The sequence below is a fragment of the Erinaceus europaeus genome, chromosome 16 (assembly GCF_950295315.1).
Source record: "Erinaceus europaeus chromosome 16, mEriEur2.1, whole genome shotgun sequence".
Taxonomy (NCBI): Eukaryota; Metazoa; Chordata; class Mammalia; order Eulipotyphla; family Erinaceidae; genus Erinaceus; species Erinaceus europaeus.
Genome location: NC_080177.1, coordinates 56,324,368 through 56,344,888, shown reverse-complemented (window position 1 = coordinate 56,344,888; position 20,521 = coordinate 56,324,368). Strand labels below are relative to the sequence as shown.

The 20,521-nt window shown below is 40.6% G+C and overlaps 1 protein-coding gene across 1 annotated transcript in view; it reads right to left on the bottom strand.

Annotated features, from left to right (window-relative positions):
- Positions 1 to 20,521, bottom strand: part of RYR3 (ryanodine receptor 3) — a 691,732-nt gene that overhangs the window by 353,744 nt on the left and 317,467 nt on the right. Inside the window, exon 10 of the mRNA XM_060175180.1 lies at positions 19,041 to 19,197. Coding sequence (XP_060031163.1) covers positions 19,041 to 19,197 — 157 coding nt within the window. The remainder of the gene's footprint in view (positions 1 to 19,040; positions 19,198 to 20,521) is intronic.

Genomic DNA, 20,521 nt, shown 5'->3' with positions numbered 1-20,521 from the left:
GCTGCCATGTTAGTTCAGGTCTCAAAGACTGAACTACTATTCTCCAGGTTGATTTAAGATTTCTAGAAAAGAAAGGGAATTAGAACTACTATTTGTCTAGTGCCTACTCTGGGCAGAGTTTATTTTTTTCTTTGCAATGACAACAACATCATGGGGGTGGGTTTAAAAGTACCCATAAAGTTTTATGTCTTTTTTTTTAAAATTTTTAAAAATATTTTATTTATTTATTCCCTTTTGTTGCCCTTGTTGTTTTATTGTAGTTATTATTGTTGTTGTCATCGTTGTTGGGTAGGACAGAGAGAAACGGAGAGAGGAGGGGAAGACAGAGAGGGGGAGAGAAAGATAGACACCTGCAGACCTGCTTCACCGCCTGTGAAGCGACTCCCCTGCAGGTGGGGAGCCGGGGTTCAAACCGGGATCCTTATGCCGGTCTTTGTGCTTTGCGCCACCTGCGCTTAACCCGCTGCGCTACAGCCCAACTCCCAAAGTTTTATGTCTTATAAAAGGTACTTAAAGGTTAATTTCCTTTTTACCTTTCAATGAATTGCTATTTTTATTTCTCCTATTCTGTACATTTATTTAAAGAACATCCAAGGAGTGCAGAATTTTTGCAATTTTCTCAAAGTCACAGATCTGCTAACAAACACAGTCCAGTATCAACAGCAACTAAGAAGCCCAATTATCCTCAGAACACAAATTGTTCTGAATGGGTACTATCTCACTGAGTACAGGTAAATATTAATAGTATTTATGTCTTAATTCAGTGGTTATTATAAAGAAGCTGAAAATGGGTGTGATCTACTTTATAATAAATGACTCTGGATCATAGAAACATTAGGAGTAACATATACAAGTCAACAATGATTTTAACCAAGGTACAAATGGAATCTGGGAGATAACTTCACTCACTCTGCTAGGGAGTTAGGGTTGATTCTATACAAATCTGACAAGCAATTCCACTATGTGAGTGAGGGGAGAAAGGTGGCTTGGAAGTGGGTGGCCAGGAAGTGCCTGTCTGTAAGAAGGGCAGAAAGTGATGAAGAGAGTAGAGTTAGTCCAGAGAAGAACATGAACAAGAACTCTGAGCTTCAGCCCCAATGTCCGTGTCTCTCAAAAATCAGTGTTAGTAGGTTTTCTGTTGTGGGGAAAATAGGTTTTTATACTTGTGCAACATTTTCTAGGATTCAAAGGAGAATTAGAAGGTCATAATAATAGACTTTGGGGGGCCTCACACATGCATGATTTTACTCCAATTCTTTTTTTACTTCAGGTAGAGAGACATGATCTGGAAGATGCAGAGAGGTTGATACAAACCACAGCACAGGACCTTCCCCTGCTGTGGGGAGATGCCCAGGAAAGGTGACTTAGCATTCTAGGTTTTCACTGGCCACAGGCTTGTATAACTCATGGCCTAGTTATTCTGTACAGCTAGCAAAGAGCTGTAACTCCTCAACACAGAAAGGTGTAAATAGAGTCAGACCTCCGAGTGCCAAAGAGCCTGGCCACCACCAACTGGTGCCTGATGTGAATGAAGAAGTACATAACTTTTTGGCCACTGCAGCCATAAAGTCTGCTGGAATACCCTTAAGAATAGGGAAACTTCTCCAATGGAGGGGATAAGATACAGAACTCTGGTGGTAGGAACTGCATGGAATTATACTTCTCTTATCCCACAATCTTGTGGATCATTATTAAGTCACTAGTAAAAACTTAAAGAAAAAAGAAAGCTACTTAGAAAACATCTTGGATGTTACTTAGAGGAGACATTCCTTATTAGTGAGGACAGCCTATACAGATTTCACCTTCCATTTATTTCCCTTATCAAATTGCTCTGGAGGTATAAACTATTTAAACATACTTAGCTAATAAAAGGCAGAGACCCCAAAGAATAGGGCGTCACTACTTAGCATCCATCTTCAGGGAAATATGTTAGTGGGACACATGCTGGGCCTCTTAAGATAAAGCTAGAATCTTCCATAATCATTTCTTGTTTCTGCATCAGAAACTGAGTCACCACACCCTGCTGTCTTGGCACTCCCATGTGATGTTGGGTATCAAACTTGGGCCTTGCGTATGGCTAAGCATATGTCCTATCTGCTGAGATCTTCCTATGGTCCTCATTTTATTCTTTTATAAGAATTCTGGGGCTGGGCTGTCGAATACCCGGTAAAGCACACATATCACCATGCAAAAGGGATTGGGTTCAAGCCCCTGGTCTCCACCTACAGAGAGGAAGCTTCTTGAGCAGTGGAGCAGTGATACAGGTATCTATTTTACTTCCTCCACCTCTCACTCTCTTTCTGTCTCTGCCACAAATAATAAAAAAGCATCCTGGAGGCTCTGAGTTCCTAGGTTCAATTCCAGCACCATCATGAGACAGCTGAGCAGTACTCTGGTCTCTATCTCTCTCTTTCTCTCTGTAGCTCCCTCATTAAAATAACTCATAAAAATGAAAGAAAAAAGAAAGTAGTCTCCAGGTACAGTGGAGTTGTCATACAGGCCTCAAGCTCTAACAATAACCCTGATGGCAAAAAAAAAAAAAATCACAGAATTGACTCTGGGGTAAAACTAGTAACAGAAGAAATCAGGTAATTAGATAAAGAAAGTTTCATGTTAAAATAATTATTCCAGCAGCAATGTGGATGAAGAACTAAAAATAAGGATAGAAATGGGTGTTTGCTATAGTGTGAGTATCTAGCATGGTATCTGTAGTCTGACTACAGATGTGTCGACTAGTTAGAACGGAATCTGTTATTAGAACACCTATGTCCTTTGAAGAGATGGTAAGTACCCATACTATTTCAGAAGAAAAGTACACGAGAAGATGGGCCACTGGGATAGGCCATCACCAAAGTCCTGCTTAACCAACTCCTTTCTAGGTATCTCTAGAAAAACCTTGAAAATTGCCTTGAGCTCATTTCTTTACTAATACAGCTATCTTCTACATTGTTGATCTCGAATATGAACTCTCAGAATGATTTTTTTTAAAGGTCACACTTTACAGGACCCTGCTAAGAGTTTGGCTGGTGACAAAGCCTTCACTGGGTGAAGGACAGAGGTGGCAAGAAGGGGACTGTCTGTCTTGTTAGGGAAAACTAGTGACTTGAGCAGAAGCCGACACTGGTTCTTCACTGTTGCCCAAATGTTGGTAGCACTGCTACCATTTCATATATAAGGAAATACTCCCTTCTCAGCAGCCTGATCTCAAGTCAACCCTCACCACTGGTCCTTTGAGACACACTTCCTCTTTTTCACAAAAAACAATAGTTATGCTAGACAGCAAGTGGCAGAGTCAGGATTCAAACCCAGGCTTTTCCTATTTCCAAGTCCATTAATTTCCTTGATTATATGCCAATTTACTCTATCAGCAATCATTTGGGAGGTCCTCAATTTAAGTTTTCAAATAACTTCATAGGGATCATGGTACCATGTGTTAGGACCCAAATTTGGGCCCCTACTCATAACATCGGAGCACGTGTAAAAGGAAAGGTGCATGCAAGGAGCTGCAGTATCTCACCTTCTCTTGTTGTCTATCTCTCTGTCTCTCATTCTTTGTCTATAAGGAAAAAAGCAGGCCACCAGGATTAGTAGTCATGCAGGCAATGAGCCCCAGTGATAACCCTGGTGGCAAAACAAAAAAATTATTTCATAGATTTTATTTAAAATGAAATCATAGGAAGAGGTGCTATCTCTAGATGTTTGGATCTTAAGGCGCACATTTTCTCATCTTCTCTATATTCTCTTTCTCCAGCTGACAACTTAGTGAGGAAATGGCCAGCAAGGGGATTGGCACAAATACCATTACTTCAGCACCACACCAGTGTTCTCATAGAGGGATACACCATGAGACTGGCTAAATGTGCATGAGTATTACAAATAGCGCATCTGTGAACATCTTTGCAAATTCTTTGCAAATCCATGCTTTCACATCCTTTGGATATGGAAGTAACCTGAACATCCAAGGACAGATGACTAGATAGGACACACATTTAGTGCAATATCTACGATCAAAATAGATGAGAGACTGTACTATTTGGGACATGATTAATGGAATTGAAATTGATTAAGCTAAGCGAAATGAGTAAAGACGTGAAGGATGATTTTGCTTATATGTGGAATGCAGATGACCAAAACAAATGAACATTCCAAAAAAAAAAAAAAAGAAAACGAAACTGTCTCTATGGTGGCTATAGGTGGTGGGGTGGGGACACAGGACTTTGGTGGAAGGTGTTAGGACTTATACTTAAGATGTGTGGGTATGAAGCTATACCCTTGAAAAATAATTTCATTTAAAAATTATGTTACTAATACATGAATATACTTCCCCCACACAGCAGAGAGAGAGAGCCCTGATCAGCTTTTGAAAAGGTAGGTAAGAAAGCTGTGCCTTGTCAAGATTATAGTGCTTAGCAAGTAAGTTACTTATCAATGTTAAATGACTTCCTTTGAAATTTTTAACATTAAGGAAATTTCTTTTTTCATTAGGAATTCTCCATGCCCTTCTGCAATTTAAATAGGAAAAATCTGAGAATCTATCTCAATCTTTCAAGTTGTATGGCATAGTCATGAAAATAGCTTAAAAATAAATGGCTCCATAGTACAAGGTTTGATTTAATATTATTAATTCACCCTCACCCTCACTGAAAGGAATTCATTCACTGTTGTAAACTGACATTGAGATATGACATTTTAGCTGACAACATTGTCATGCCAAAGTAAATATTAAATCACATTATCTGAAAATCCTTGGGAAATGGCCTTGCAATGTCAAGTCGATGGGGAAATGATGTAAAATCAAGTTCACAGAAATTTGACTCAGATGTTCAAAATTATGAATCAGTTTCGGTGACTGCTTACAGGGGTAGTGTTATGGTCCCAAATGATTACACAATGATGACAGACTGCTTCTATGAAGATGTTTGCACATCACTACATTTGCTTTTCTCTTGAGAAGACTTTTTTTTTTTTTTTTCCATTTTTCAGGTATAGAAGATAGTGAATAAAACACCTAGTGCTGCCAGGGACCAGAATCAGAATTTCATTCAGGCAAAGTAAACAGTTAACTATTGAGCCACCACCCACCCTAGCCCCAAGTAAGCAACTTGATGTAACAGAAATATGGGTTGTGGCCTGTTGGAGGGCAAAGAAAGCTTCATGTCCCAGGAGCTCCTGACACTTGTCTGGAAGCAAGAGAAGGCCCTGGCTCCTGACGACAGTATACCTGTAGAGGGAACTCCAGGTATAGTGGTCACTGCATAAAACACAGGTTTGGAGTCTGATAAGTAGTCTCCTAGAGCTATGAGTGAGCACATATGCATGGGATTATTATTGGAAGAGTTGAGGATTCAGAACTTTGGTGGTGGGTATGGTCTGGAACTATACCTTGTAATCTGGCATTCTGTTTTTGCATCCAGAGTTATTGCTGGGGCTCATTACCTGCACTTGAATCCACTGCTACTGGAGGCTACTTTCCCCTTTTGTTGCCCTTGCTTATTATTATTGTTGTTGTTGTTATTGCTGTCATTGTTGGATAGGGCAATGAAATTGAGAGAGGAAGGGAAGACACAGGGAGAGAAAGATAGACACCTGCAGACCTGCTTTCCTGCTTGTGAAGTGACTTCCCTTGCAGGTGGGGAGCTGGGAGCTCAAACTGGGATCCTTGAGTTGGTCATTGGGCATTGCACCATGTGCGCTTAACACGCTGTGCTGCTGCCTGACCCTCTGTAATCTGGCATTCTTGTAAGTCACTACAAAAAATAAATTGAAAGGGGGGTTCCTGGAAGATGGTGGACTGAGAAGCTGCTAGTGGCTTGAGCTCTGACCACATCTTCTGGAAACGATAGGATTTTCTGCCTTTAGTAGCCAGTCAATAAGGAGTCCTAGTGGTGACACCAAGGAGGTGACTATAACTTAATTTGGGTTAAAAAATAGAGTAGAAAAAAAGGGAAAAAAATTTTTTTCTTTTAAATTATAAAGCACACCTCCTCCCCTCTGCCCCATAACCAGTCCCTGGGGACCAACTCCTAGCAGGCTCCCCTGCTGAGCTTCTTTCTTTACCAAGATTCCTGTCCCACCAGGGAGTATCATTCATTCTAAGTCTATACCCTTCTGAAACCTCTGGCCTTTTTTCTTTCTAAGTAGCCAAACCCCCCACCTCACCCCACATAGCTAATTAAATAATTAAAAATAAATAAATAAATAAACTCTTTCCTTTCACCGCTCTTTTATGACTGTTCTTTTCCTTATCTTTTTCTTTTTTCTCTCTCTCTCTTTTTTTTCCTTTTCTCATTCTTGTCATCCTTTTTTCCTTAATCCTACAGCTTCCAAAGCCACAGGCCCCATCTCCCACACCACCAAACAGTGTGCTTCTTTGAATTCACTGATACACATTTGGGAATTATTTTGGGGAAGATTTCTGACTCAGAGTGGACTCTCACTGCGAGTATCTCTGCTCAACTTCCCTTCCTCCTTTAGCTACTCCTAGAATATACAGTGGATAGTAGATTTGCATAACTGTCTATTTCAGCTATCCTTGTCTAGTCCTGAAGTTTTTTTTTCCCTTTCTTAACAATCAGCTGCCTGTGATCATGAGGTTTGAGGTAATCTGGGACAGGGTTTTTTTTTTTACCCTGCTCTATTTTATTATTAATATTATATAAAGGAATAGATCTTCCCCCCCCTTGGTTGATCAGAATTAACTCTTAGGGTATCTTTCATTGCTAGGGTAGTGGGCATCTTATCTATTGTGGGAGGAACTTGTCTCATTACTACTACCTCCTCTACAGACTCTCCCCTCCCTCCTCCTCCTAGCTAATTAAAAAAATAAATTAAATTAAATTAAAAATAAAGTAATCAAAAAAACTTTCCTTTCACTGCTCTTTAATTACAGCTCTTTTTCTTATCTTTTCTCTTTTCTCTCTCTTGTCTCTTTTTTCTTTTTCTTTTTTTTTATCTTGTCATACACTTCTTCCTTCTTTGCCTTTCTGAATTTGTGAATTATTTTGGGGAAGAAATCTGACTCAGAGTGGACTCTCTATGTGTGTATCTCTGCTCTACTTCCCTTTAGCCTCTTGTTACCCCTATAATATACAGTGGATAGTAGACTTGCATAACTGTCTATTCTTGCTATCCCTTCTTTCTTTTCTCTTTCTTCTTCACTGGGATTTGGTTACTATTTTTTCACGGACTGGAGAAATTGTTTGGGTAACTGGTAGTGATTAAAGTGCTTCAATTGCTACTGTAATTCCTGAGGTTGGTGAGTGCAATTGTCATAAAGGTATTTAGTATAGTGTTGCTTGTACCACAACACAACAACAGAGGAACAACAGAGCATAAAAAAAGAAACACATAAATCAAAAAAATGGGTAGATCAAAAACAAATAAAACTGCTACTCCAATGAATGAAGACAAGAGCCCAGAAGAAACTACAAATCAGCCAGAAGTAACCATAGATAAGAAAAGTATGCAAGCAATAATAAACTTATTAATAACAGAAATGAAAACAACATTGGAGGAAAGGAATGGCAGTATTAGGGAAACAAAAGTTGAGACCACCAAGGAAAATACTGATTATCTTGAGGCAATTAGAGAACTGAAAGCTGAAATAGCTGTAATGAAGAAAGAAGCTGAGAGAAGGGAAAGCAGACTAACAGAAGCAGAAAACAGAATTAGTCAGACAGAGGATGAGTTAGAGAAACTAAGAAAGAGGTGAAAGAGCTCAAAAAGAGATTGAGAGACACTGAAAACAACAACAGAGACATATGGGACGATCTCAAAAGAAGTAACATTCATATAATTGGCCTGACAGAGGAAGAAAGAGAGGAAGGGGAAGCAAACATTCTAGAGGAAGTAATAGAAGAAAACTTCTCAGACCTGAATAACAGAAAGGACATCAAGATTCAAGAGGCCCAGAGAGTTCCAAACAGAATCAACCCAGACCTGAAGACACCAAGACACATCATAGTCACAATGACAAGGAGTAAGGATAAAGAAAGGATCCTAAAGGCTGCAAGAGAGAAACAAAAAGTCACATACAAGGGAAAGCCCATAAGATTATCTGCAGACTTCCCCACTCAAACTCTAAAAGCCAGAAGAGAATGGCAAGATATCTATCGAGCCCTGAATGAAAAAGGGTTTCAACCAAGGATAATATATCCTGCTAGACTTTCATTCAAACTAGATGGAGGGATCAAAACCTTCTTAGACAAACAACAGTTAAAGGAGGCAACCATCACCAAACCGGCCCTGAAAGAGGTTCTAAAAGACCTCTTATAAACAAGGACATCACTATAATACTTGCAATATATCAGAGCAAACAAAAAAATTTTTTTTGAACAATGGCACTACAATATATTAAATCCATAATATCAATAAATGTCAATGGCTTAAACTCACCCATCAAAAGGCACAGAGTGGGGGGACGGATCAGAAAACATAACCCAACCATATGCTGCTTGCAAGAATCCCATCTGTCACAACAAGATAAACACAGACTTAAAGTGAAAGGATGGAAAACTATCATACAGGCTAACGGACCACAAAAAAGGGCAGGAACAGCCATTCTCATCTCAGACACAATAGATTTTAAATTAAATAAAGTAATAAAAGATAGGCAAGGACATTACATAATGATTAGAGGATCAATCAGCCAAGAAGACTTAACAATTATTAACATCTATGCACCCAATGAGGGACCATCTAAATACATCAAGCACCTACAGAAAGAATTTCAAAAATACATCAATAGTAATACAATAATAGTGGGAGACTTCAATACCCCACTCTCACACTTAGACAGATCAACAAAGCAGAGAACCAACAAAGATACAAGAGAATTGAATGAAGAGATTGACAGACTAGACCTCTTGGACATTTTCAGAGTCCTTCACCCCAAAAAACTGGAATACACATTCTTTTCAAATCCACATAACACATACTCAAGGATAGACCACATGTTAGGCCACAAAGACAGCATCAATAAATTCAAGAGCATTGAAATTATCCCAAGTATCTTCTCAGACCACAGTGGAGTAAAACTAACATTTAACAACAAATGGACAATTACTAAAAGTCACAGAATTTGGAAACTAAACAACATACTCCTTAAGAACCACTGAGTCAGAGATTCACTCAAGCAGGAAATTCAAATGTTCCTGGAAACAAATGAAAATGAAGACACAACCTATCAAAATATTTGGGACACAGCTAAAGCAGTACTGAGAGGGAAACTTATAGCCATAATACAATCACATATTAAGCAACAAGTAGAAGCTCAAATGAACAACCTTACTGCACACCTAAAGAACTTAGAGGAAGAGGAACAAAGGAACCCTAAAGCAGCCAGAAGGACAGAATTCATTAAAGTTCGAGCAGAAATAAACAACATCGAAAATAAAAGAACCATACAAAAGATCAATGAAGCCAAATGTTGGTTCTTTGAAAGATTAAACAAAATTGACAAACCCCTAGCCAGACTCACCAAACAAAAAAGAGAGAAGACTCAAATTAATAGAATTGTAAACGATGGAGGAGATATCACAACTGACACCACAGAAATCCAGAGAATCCTGCAAAATTTCTATGAAGAACTATATGACACCAAGCTAGAGAATCTGGAAGAAATGGAACAATTCCTAGAAGCATATGCCCTTCCAAAACTGAACCAAGAAGAACTACAAAATCTAAATGCACCAATCACAGACGAAGAAATTGAAACCATTATTAAGAATCTCCCCAACAACAAAAGTCCTGGGCCAGATGGCTTCACAAATGAATTCTACAAAACTTTCAGGAAACAGTTAGTACCCATAATTCTAAAGCTTCTACATAAGATTGAAGAAACAGGAATACTCCCTTCCACCTTCTATGAAGCCAAAATCACCCTGATACCAAAAGCTGATAGTGACAGAACAAAAAAGGAAAACTAAAGACCAGTATCTCTGATGAACATAGATGCCAAAATATTAATCAAGATCTTGGCCAACCAGATACAGCAATATATCAAAAAGATTGTTCATCACGGCCAAGTGGGATTCATCCCAGGAATGCAAGGCTGGTTCAACATCCTTAGTCAATCAATGTCATTCACCACATCAATAAAAGCAAAGCCAAAAAAGCCACATGATTATCTCAATAGATGCAGAGAAAGCCTTTGACAAAATCCAACACCCATTCATGCTCAAAACTCTACAAAAAATGGGAATAGATGGGAAATTCCTCAAGATAGTGGAGTCTATATATAGCAAACCTACAGCCAACATCATACTCAATGGACAGAAGCTGAAAGGATTCCCCCTCAGATCAGGAACTAGACAGGGCTGTCCACTGTCACCGTTACTCTTCAACATAGTATTGGAAGTTCTTGCCATAGCAATCAGGCAAGAGAAAGAAATCAAAGGAATACAGATTGGAAGGGAAGAAGTCAAGCTCTCACTATTTGCAGATGATATGATAGTATACATAGAAAGACCTAAAGAATCCAGCAGAAAACTATTGGAAGTTATTAGGCAATATAGCAAGGTATCAGGCTACAAAATCAATGAACAGAAATCAGTGCCATTTCTTTATGCAAACACTAAATCAGAAGAGGAAGACATCCAGATATCACTCCCATTTACTGTTTAAGCAAAATCAATCAAATACCTAGGAATAAAGTTGACCAAAGAAGTGAAAGACTTGTATGCTGAAAACTATGAGTCGCTACTCAAGGAAATAGAAACTGATACCAAGAAATGGAAAGATATCCCATGCTCATGGATAGGAAGAATAAATATCATCAAAATGATTATTCTCCCCAGAGCCATATACAAATTTAATGCAATACCCATCAAAGTTCCACCAAGCTTCTTTAAGAGAATAGAACAAACACTACAATCATTTATCCGGAATCTGAAAACACCTATAATTGCCAAAACCATCTTGAGGAAAAGAAACAAAAATGGAGGTATCACATTCCCAGACCTTAAACTATATTATAAAGCCATCATCATCAAAACTGCATGAAACTGGCACAAAAATAGGCACACAGACCAGTGGAACAGAATTGAAAGCCCAGAAATAAATCCCCACACCTATGGACATCTAATCTTTGATAAGGGGGCCCAAAGGATTAAATGGAAGAAGGAGGCTCTCTTCAATAAATGGTGCTGGGAAAACTGGGTTGTAACATGCAGAAGAATGAAATTGAACCACTTTATCTCACCAGAAACAAAAATCAACTCCAAATGGATCAAAGACCTAGATGTCAGACCAGAAACAATCAAATACTTAGAGGAAAACATTGGTAAAACACTTTCCCACCTACACCTCAAGGACATCTTTGATGAGTCAAACCCAATTGCAAGGAAGACTAAAGCAGAAACAAACCAATGGGACTACATCAAGTTGAAAAGCTTCTGCACATCCAAAGAAACTATTAAACAAACAAAGAGACCCCTCACAGAATGGGAGAAGATCTTCACATGCCATACATCAGACAAGAAACTAACAACCACAATATATAAAGAGCTCAGCAAACTTAGCACCAAAAAAGCAAAAATGGGCAGAGGATATGAACAAAACATTTACAGAGTATATCCAAAAGGCTAACAAACATATGAAAAACTGTTCTAGGTCACTGATTGTCAGAGAAATGCAAATTAAGACAACACTAAGATACCACCTCACTCCTGTAAAAATGGCATACACCAAAAAGGACAGCAGCAACAAATGCTGGAGAGGTTGTGGGGACAGAGGAACCCTTTTACATTGCTGGTGGGAATGTAAATTGGTCCAGCCTCTGTGGAGAGCAGTCTGGAAAACTCTCAGAAGGCTAGCCATGGACCTTCAATATGATCCAGTAATTCCTCTCCTGGGGTTATACCCAAGGACTCCATAACACCCAACCAAAAAGAGGTGTGTACTCCTATGTTCATAGCAGCACAATTCATAATAGCTAAAAAAAACCTGGAAGCAACCCAGGTGCCCAATAACAGATGAGTGGCTGAGCAAGCTGTGGTATATATACACAATGGAATACTATGCAGCTATCAAGAACAATGAACCCACCTTCTCTGACCCATCTTGGATAGAGCTAGAAGGAATTATGTTAAGTGAGATAAGTCAGAAAGATAAAGATGAGTATGGGATGATCCCACTCATCAACAGAAGTTGACTAAGAAGATCTGAAAGGGAAACTAAAAGCAGGACCTGACCAAATTGTAAGTAGGGCAGCAAAGTAAAAACCCTGTGGTGAGGGGTAAACATGCAGCTTCCTGGGCCAGTGGGGGGTGGGAGTGGGTGGGAGGGATGGGTCACAGTCTTTTGGTGGTGGGAATGGTGTTTATGTACACTCCTAGCAAAATGTAGTCATATAAATCACTAGTTAATTAATATGAGAGGGGGAAAATTAACTGTATGTCTCGAAGTTTTTCAAAACACAAACTGAATCTTTTTAATATATAGGCTGTGTAATTGAAATGCAGACTCTCTCAAAAACCTAGACCAAGTAGATCAGAAGCAACCAATAGCACAGCTATATACAAGATACTGGGTACTGTACAGCAAACCCTAACAAAAGGACTTTTCAAAGTTAACCCAATTACCAAATAATGTGATGATAACATTAACTATCAATTGTCTTTTGGAATCCTAAGACAGCAGGAACCTCACATCTCCACTATAGAGCCCCTGCTTCCCCTAGTCCTGGAACCCTTGGATAGGGCCCACTTTCCTGTATGCCTCTCCCAATCCATATCAAATAATATTGCATCTGCTGATCACAACCTAACCAACGCAACGATTGCCACCTCAACATGCTTCACTTCAGACTGTGTCCAGAGACTTCACGTGTGGAATTGTTGTTAGTTTTCAGGCTGGCTTCACGGGTGGGTAACAGAGACGACCAGAGACACACAGCTGGGCTGAGAATGCGTTTAATCTTTATTCACGAATGGGCAAATCACCACACCATGTGATTTTCTCCATCATCCTCTCTCCGCCACTGTTGCTGGGACTCTGCCTGTCCTTAGCATAGGGGGCGGGGAGAAAGCGGGGTGCAAAACTGGCAAGAGGAAAACCAATTCTTCTCAGAGGTCGGGGGGGGAAGGGGACATACCAACATTGAATGACAACCCTTCAGCTTCATTACCCAGGTGAGACCCTTCCTTTCATAGTATACTCTAATTCCATGTCAGGTGGTTCACTTTCTAACTAAGTCCCAAAACCTAGATATAGTCCCAAAACCAGTTTCTGTGAGAGAGAGCTTATGTTCACACGTATCCGTAAACTACTGCAAAATATATACCTGAAAGCAGAAGTACACTAGAGTTTGCAGTGAGTACCTCCCTAACACTTTCTCTCCACTATTCTAAGCTTTGGGTCCATGACTGCTCAACAATTTGTTTGGCTTTGTGTGTTAACTCTCTTTTCAGTCACCAGGTTCTAGATGTCACCAGGATGCCAGCCAGGCTTCCCTGGACTGAAGACCCCACCAATGTGTCCTGGAGCTCTGCTTCCCCAGAGACCCACCCTACTAGGGAAAGAGAGAGGCAGACTGGGAGTATGGACCGACCGGTCAACGCCCATGTTCAGCGGGGAAGCAATTACAGAAGCCAGACCTTCTACCTTCTGCAACCCACAAGGACCCTGAGTCCATGCTCCCAGAGGGATAGAGAATGGGAAAGCTATCAGGGGGGGGGTGGGATATGGAGACTGGGTGGTGGGAATTGTGTGGAGTTGTATCCCTCCTATCCTATGGTTTTGTTAATTAATCCTTTCTTAAATAAAAAAGAAAAATAAATAAAATAAATTGAAAGTCTGTGATAACCAATAACAAATAAAGTAGGGACAGTAAAAACAAAATTATATTCTCAGTCTAGATAGGAGCTGAGGCCAGATCTGGGCCATCTGGGAACTCTCTTCTCTCAGACTACTTTCAGATGCAAAGAAGGAGGAAGGGAGGGAGGGAAGAAGGGAGGAAGGAAAACCTGCCATTCAGAAGCAGTCTCAGATATCCTATGTGACTGAGAAAATCCTGCTAGAGGAGAGGGGAGTCACAAATGTTCTGCTCTTTACTCCACAGGCTTCACAAAGCTCTCAGTCTGATTCCATCTCAGCGAGGCCAGACCAGTGGCTGAAATAGCAGCTTGAGCTTAACACCATCCACAACGCTCAGTCATAATCCAGATCTAGTATGTTTGTATTTATGTATGTATGTATGTATGTATGTATGTATGTATGTATGTATGTATGTATGCATTTTGTGGCACTGGGGACTCACACACAAGTAATTTCACTGCTCTTGGGGTCAACTCTTTTTCATTCTTTAAAGATTTCAGAAAGAGATAGAGAAATACAGAATGAAGTAGAGACACTACAAGCACTAGCACTTCCTCTGGGGCTGTGGCACTCCAATGCCATGCTGAGGTTTGAAACCCGAGGCTGCAGGCAGTCATGGTACACATCCTATAAGTGGGCTACCATCCAGTCCCCTCTGCAAGAATCACAAGGGCATTCACCATCTTCCTTATAAGGACGATTCACTAAGGGTGAAAGATGCACCGGCATCCGTTCAGGGCTCCCTAGTTTAATACTCACAGCTATCATAAGATAATATTAATGGACAGAAAAATAAAAAGCAGGCTGGAAGCTTATCACTGCCAGATGACTCAAGTCCCAGCAAAACCAGGGTCCTTCCAGATCAGAGAAGCACAAATTATCTTCTTTTCTTCAGTGTCTTTTGAGTTTCTAACTTACAGAGACGATCAGGTAACTGCCACTCTCAACCTTCTCACCAATTCCTCTATACCCTGGGGCCATCATCCAGGTTCTGAAGTGCCACCTCACTGCACTATCTGCCTTGGGCTCTGCTATGTAATCATAGAACTGCTGGTACAAGCTGGTGAGGGAACTTGGTGCCCTTACTGCTAATAAGCCAAGGATCTCTCTCTGGTTGAACAACATTATTTCCTTGAGAGAGACAATAAGCCAGAGGGAGCATCTGAAGAGAGCAGCTCACACCAAGGAAAGTTAGAATTATTTACTCAGGAGGAATGTGGCACTGCAGGGAAGACAAGGCAGCTCTAGCCTTCTTCTCCTGTGCTCTCTGGAATATACTGGGAGAAACTATGTGTTCCCCACACAGTCTTTCCTTGTAGGTTTACAACTAGGAAGGCAAATACCCTGCCCACACAATGTTTCAAGGAAATCTCAGTCTTCTGAGGGACATAGCCTTATTCTGGCCTGCCCAGGAGCCTGGGTTATTTTTACTTTATTTCTTTTCAAATGAAAATGAATGCAGCTGGTTTGAGATGTTGTACCACTGAGTTGCTGAGAAACTTTAACAGAGGGACTTCCCAGGACATGCAGCCATACTGCCAAGTGCAAGAAGCGCTGGTGAAGCTCAGTTGAAGCTCAAACCCTGTTGTGTTATGTGGGCTGCCCAGAGTGCCTCCATACCTTCTATCCACCAGTGCCTACTTCTATGTGCATGGAAGTGGAGGAAACATGAACCTTTCGAGGATAAAAATGTATTCATGAGTCAGCAGAGGTGCCAAGGGAAGGAGCTCTGCTACCTCCCTCTAAGCCACCTCCCAACCCCCCCTCCACACACACCTTGGCCTATCAGAGACTGGGGCCATAGTATTGAGTGCTACCCTCAGGCTGAACCAGGGACTAGAACAGTTCTGGGAACAGGGTCCTGTCAGCTGCCTGTAGTGCCACCTGGCTCTGCTGCTGCCATTAGAATTAATCAAGACCTCAATGCCACAGCTTTGTCCCATGGCAGCACATCTGGAAGGGGCAAAGGTGACCACAGCGGCAGACACAATTAAGAGGAAAGGCAACCTGCCATTCTTAGAAAGGCATTTACTTGGCCATTAGCCAAGATGAGTCATTTCTTGCTTTCCACCTTCTCCCTATGCCCTGCTCCTGCTCTCACATCTACACCCCATATACAAAGTGTCTCTTTGGGAGGAATGAATTTTGCTTGTTTATGTTTCAAGGGCTTCTCTGTTGCTTTGTTTCATTGATTCTTTTAACAAGTCATATTGTTCTCAACCACTTTTTGTAGGTCAAAACACTTTACTGTACAGACTCACATCTGAATTTAAAGTCTTTCAAGGATCAGTGAGTGAGCTCACTACGATAGTGTGTTCCTTTGCTTTGCTGTATTTGCAACCCAGGCTCAAGCCTAGCCCTCACTACACTAATGGGGGATTGGTGCTAGCCTCTTTCACTCCTCCTCTCTGCTGCTCTGTCTCTATAAAAAAAAACCATTAAAATACAATAGTTCTTTTACTGGAAATCTTTTTTTGTTTTAATTTGTGTGTGTGTGTGTGTGTGTTTTAAATTTTTATTTATAAAAAGGAAACACTGACAAAAACATAGGCTAAGAGGGGTACAACTCCACACAATTCCCACCACCAGAACTTTTGTACCATCCCCTCCCCTGATAGCTTTCCTATTCTTTATCCCTCTGGGAGCATGGACCAAGGGGCATTATGGGGTGCACAAAAGTGAGAATTTAATGAAAAAGAGGTATTCTGGAAACCAGAATAAACCCAACAAGTCAGTATGTTATTGAAAAAGAAGCAGGTGAATATCTGAGGGGAAATTGGTAAACTATGGAAAGGATGTTCATAATTTTTAGTGTTCGAAATATAGGTGTGGAAGAAGAGAAACTCTAGCATGGTAGTTTAAATGAAAAACCTACCTTCCAAATGATTCTCTGCCTAAAATAGATGACAGGACCACAAAGAGGGAATGGAATCTGAGGCCCCTGCTTCCAAGGAAGGGTAGTAATAAAACACTAACTTCTGATTCATTAAGAAGCAGAGTCGCTCCACAGAAAATTCAGCTGTCAGTTTCACTCCAAGCCCTACATGAACTGAATCATCAATAGCGCTCTGCGGAAGTCATGTTGAGTACACAGATCAAGATCTATTTCTGGAAAGATCACAGAAGCATAGAACTGGAGATAAAGTTCTTGAGAGGAGATGGTGAGCTGTCCTCTTAGGAGGCGCACACTCCCTAAGAACTGTGGATACATCTGGGCAGATCATTTCACATACTTGGATGATTTTTCCAAAACATTCATAAAGTGACAGAGCATCCCACTATCTGTCAGAAATGAGCTCAATGTGCAAGGCTGACCAACCAACTAGATCCAGTGCTGAGTCACACAGAGTCAAAGCCTGGCTGAACCTCAAGATGGAGGTTTAAAAATAGTTGTTGCTATGCACATCAAATGGCAACCCTGCAAGTAAGGGGCTAGCTATGACCATAGAAACCAATCTTAATGAAGATTAAGGATGAAGGAGAGGCCACTGAGAGATTTGTAGGAGAGATGAGCTAACACAAAGATGAGGATGTTACTAGTAACATTACAAGGTGCAAATAGCTGATGTCATGTCTAAAATTTTGCCTTCTTTGCATCTTCCTGAAATAAATCCCCTTCCCTTTTCCTTCCTACCTACCTACCTACTTTCCTCTTGTCCATCTTCCCTTCTTCCCTTCCTCCTTATATTTCTGTCTTTTCCTACTCAGGTTATCACTGGGGCTTAGTGCCTACACAACATATCTACCATTTTGGTGGCTAAAATTTTTCTTTAATTTGATAGAAACAGAGAAAAACAAAAGAGGGAGGAGAGAAAGACAGACACCTTCAACACTGCCCCACCACATGTGACGTTTCCCCTTGTAGGCAGGGATCTAAGACTTGAACCTGGATCATTGCTCATGGTAACACCTGCTCTACCAGATATGCCACCACCTGCTCCACCCTTGCCCCAAAATCACTTCTTCAAATAAATATAATACTGAATCACATACCTCCATGCCACCATTGTTTATTTACTGGACTTCTGCACTCATGTAATTCCATCACTCTCTATGGATTCTCTTTTTCCTTTTTAATTCACAAAAATACACTGAGAGGGAAGACAGACAGAGAGAGAGAGAGAGAGAGAGAGAGAGAGAGAGAGAGAGAGAGAGAGAGAGGTGTGGGGAGAAAGACACCAGAGCATGGCTCTGTCATTTGTCAAGTGTACCCTGGTGCCACTCATGATGTTCCCATGTGGTGCTGGGGGGATCCAACCCAGACGTTCATGAAAGGAAAAGTAGATGCTCCTCTAGGTGGTCAAACTCTTGGTCCCTCACTGCTGTTTTACTGGAGTGAAGTACACAAAGTAGAAGAACTGCAAACAGTGCAGAATATATTCAACATTTCCACTGGCACCTGAGAATCATCATTCAAGATCATCATTCCTATGGGCCTTTTGCCTTTTAGGGTTTTCCACCTGATGAACCCAGTGCTGCTCATAGGTCCAAGGAGTGCTGCTCATAGGTCTAACTCCCAGTTCAACTTTGCTCCAATCTGTTTTCCTTTTAGTCCTAGTCCCACTTGGAGGTTTCACAGCTTTAATTGTTTTAAATTGAAATAAGATGAGTTTATTACATATGGGTTTCAGATATGCATCATTATCAATCAATCGTTGTTGGTATACAACACATTAAGTTCACCACTGAGTACCTAATTTGACCCCTCACCACACTGTAGACTCCTTTACCCAGCATTCCCTTTCCCTATATCTTGATGGTTACCAGTAATCTGATTATATAGTCTGAGTTGCCTTTTGTTTTTTTTAATTTTTATTATTTATTCTTTATATATATATTTATTTATTTTCCCTTTTGTTGCCCTTGTTTTTTATTATTATTGCAGTTATTATTGTTGTTATTGATGTTACATAGGACAGAGAGAAATGGAGAGAGGAGGGGAAGACAGAGAGGAGGAGAGAAAGGTAGACACCTTCAGACCTGCTTCACCACCTGTGAAGTGACACCCCTGCAGGTGTGGAGCCGGGGGCTTGAACCGGGATCCTTATGCTGGTCCTTGAGCTTTGTGCCATGTGACCTTAAAATGCTGTGCTACTGCCTGACTCCCTGCCTTTTGTTTTATTTAGCACTGTATACAACATGTGAATGAAATCCTACAGAGGCTTTCTTTCACCAACAGAGTTTTTGCTTTTAGGGCAGGGTCAGAGGCAATTTCATCATCTTACCTTTGATGCCCGGAAACAGAAGGCCGTGGACTTGGTATCCGACTTGCCCCGGTCCTGCAGGATCAGGCCTTGGTCCTCTGTCAAGGCCAGGTAGTGGCCTGTGGTGAGATGGCGAAGGCGGAAAGCCTGGCCCCAGCGAATGTTACTACCACTCCAGCTGTAAAGATGAAATAGACAAGACATGGCCATCATTGTGTTTGCATAAAAGCAAGCACACTTTAGGTATTTATCCTGTGTTTTCTGACACACAACAGCAGATTTATAACTCCCTTGGGACTTGCTCCAAAAGTCTCCATCAGTCTGGCTTGCTCCAGTATTTCACATCTGCTCACAACTCACTGTGTTGTCCTCTTGTGATCTCTGTTGAAAATACCAATAGGTACATGATCCTGGGGGGTGGGGAAATGGCTGAATGTGACTAAGAGTTCCAAGATTTTAGTTTTCCCTTCATGGAGTTGACTTTTCTAAAATATTTTTAAAGGTGTATTGTTTTACAAATGAGAGAGATAAGGGCACAAGAAGAGAACCAGACTATCATTCTACCAGGTAGAGGACCGACATTTGTGAGCCTTGTGTTCTACTGTATTCTCAATGGGTCACTGAAGCTCAAAAACATTTTACTTCCTAAATCATTCCATCTTTTAAACAAACTATAAAACAAAATATTTGTATGACTTGTAGTTATCAGGAAGAGGCAAGTGTTAAACCTAAATATAAATAACAACTATGGTAAAATAAAGTTGGATAAATTTGAAGGAAAAATAGTAAATCAGGGTAAGATGACTGACAAGGAGGCTGTATGTTAGATGCCAATTTGTTTATGACAGCACATCAAAAGTTGGCATTTGGGGTGGAGGGGAGGGGTCAGGTCCATGGAACATGATGGCAGAGGAGGACACAGAGGGGGTTAAATTGTTATGTGGAAAACTAAGAAACGTTACACATGTACAAAATACTGTATTTTACTGGTGACTATAAACCACTAATCCCCCTAATAAAGAAAAAAAACCAACTTCTCTAAGAAAATAAAAAGAAAAACAGGATAAATAAGAATGCAAAAAAAAAAGGTGACATTCATCAAAAGTTATGGTAAGCATTAGGAGAAGTTCTGGTATTGCCAGGGATTTCTGTGTGAGGAAATTCACTGCTTTGAGACAGCTTTTTCATTCACTGAGGTGGTGGTGACTGAAAAGGAGAGACACCACATCACTGAGTTTCCCCAGTGCCACACTATCACTCCCTATGGGATGCGCTAGGGCTCTGTGTGTATGGCAAGGTATGAATCTAGTGAGTTAATATGCAAAGAGTTTTTCAAATAAACAAATTGAAAGTGTGTGTGTGTGTGTGAGAGAGAGAGAGAGAGAGAGATATTCTAATATTTTCTCCTACTACCTGAGGAACTATGGGGTTACCTTGAACACGCCTTACAGGCATATGCATCTCATTTGAGATGCATTTTCTCTGTGACCAGGAGACACATC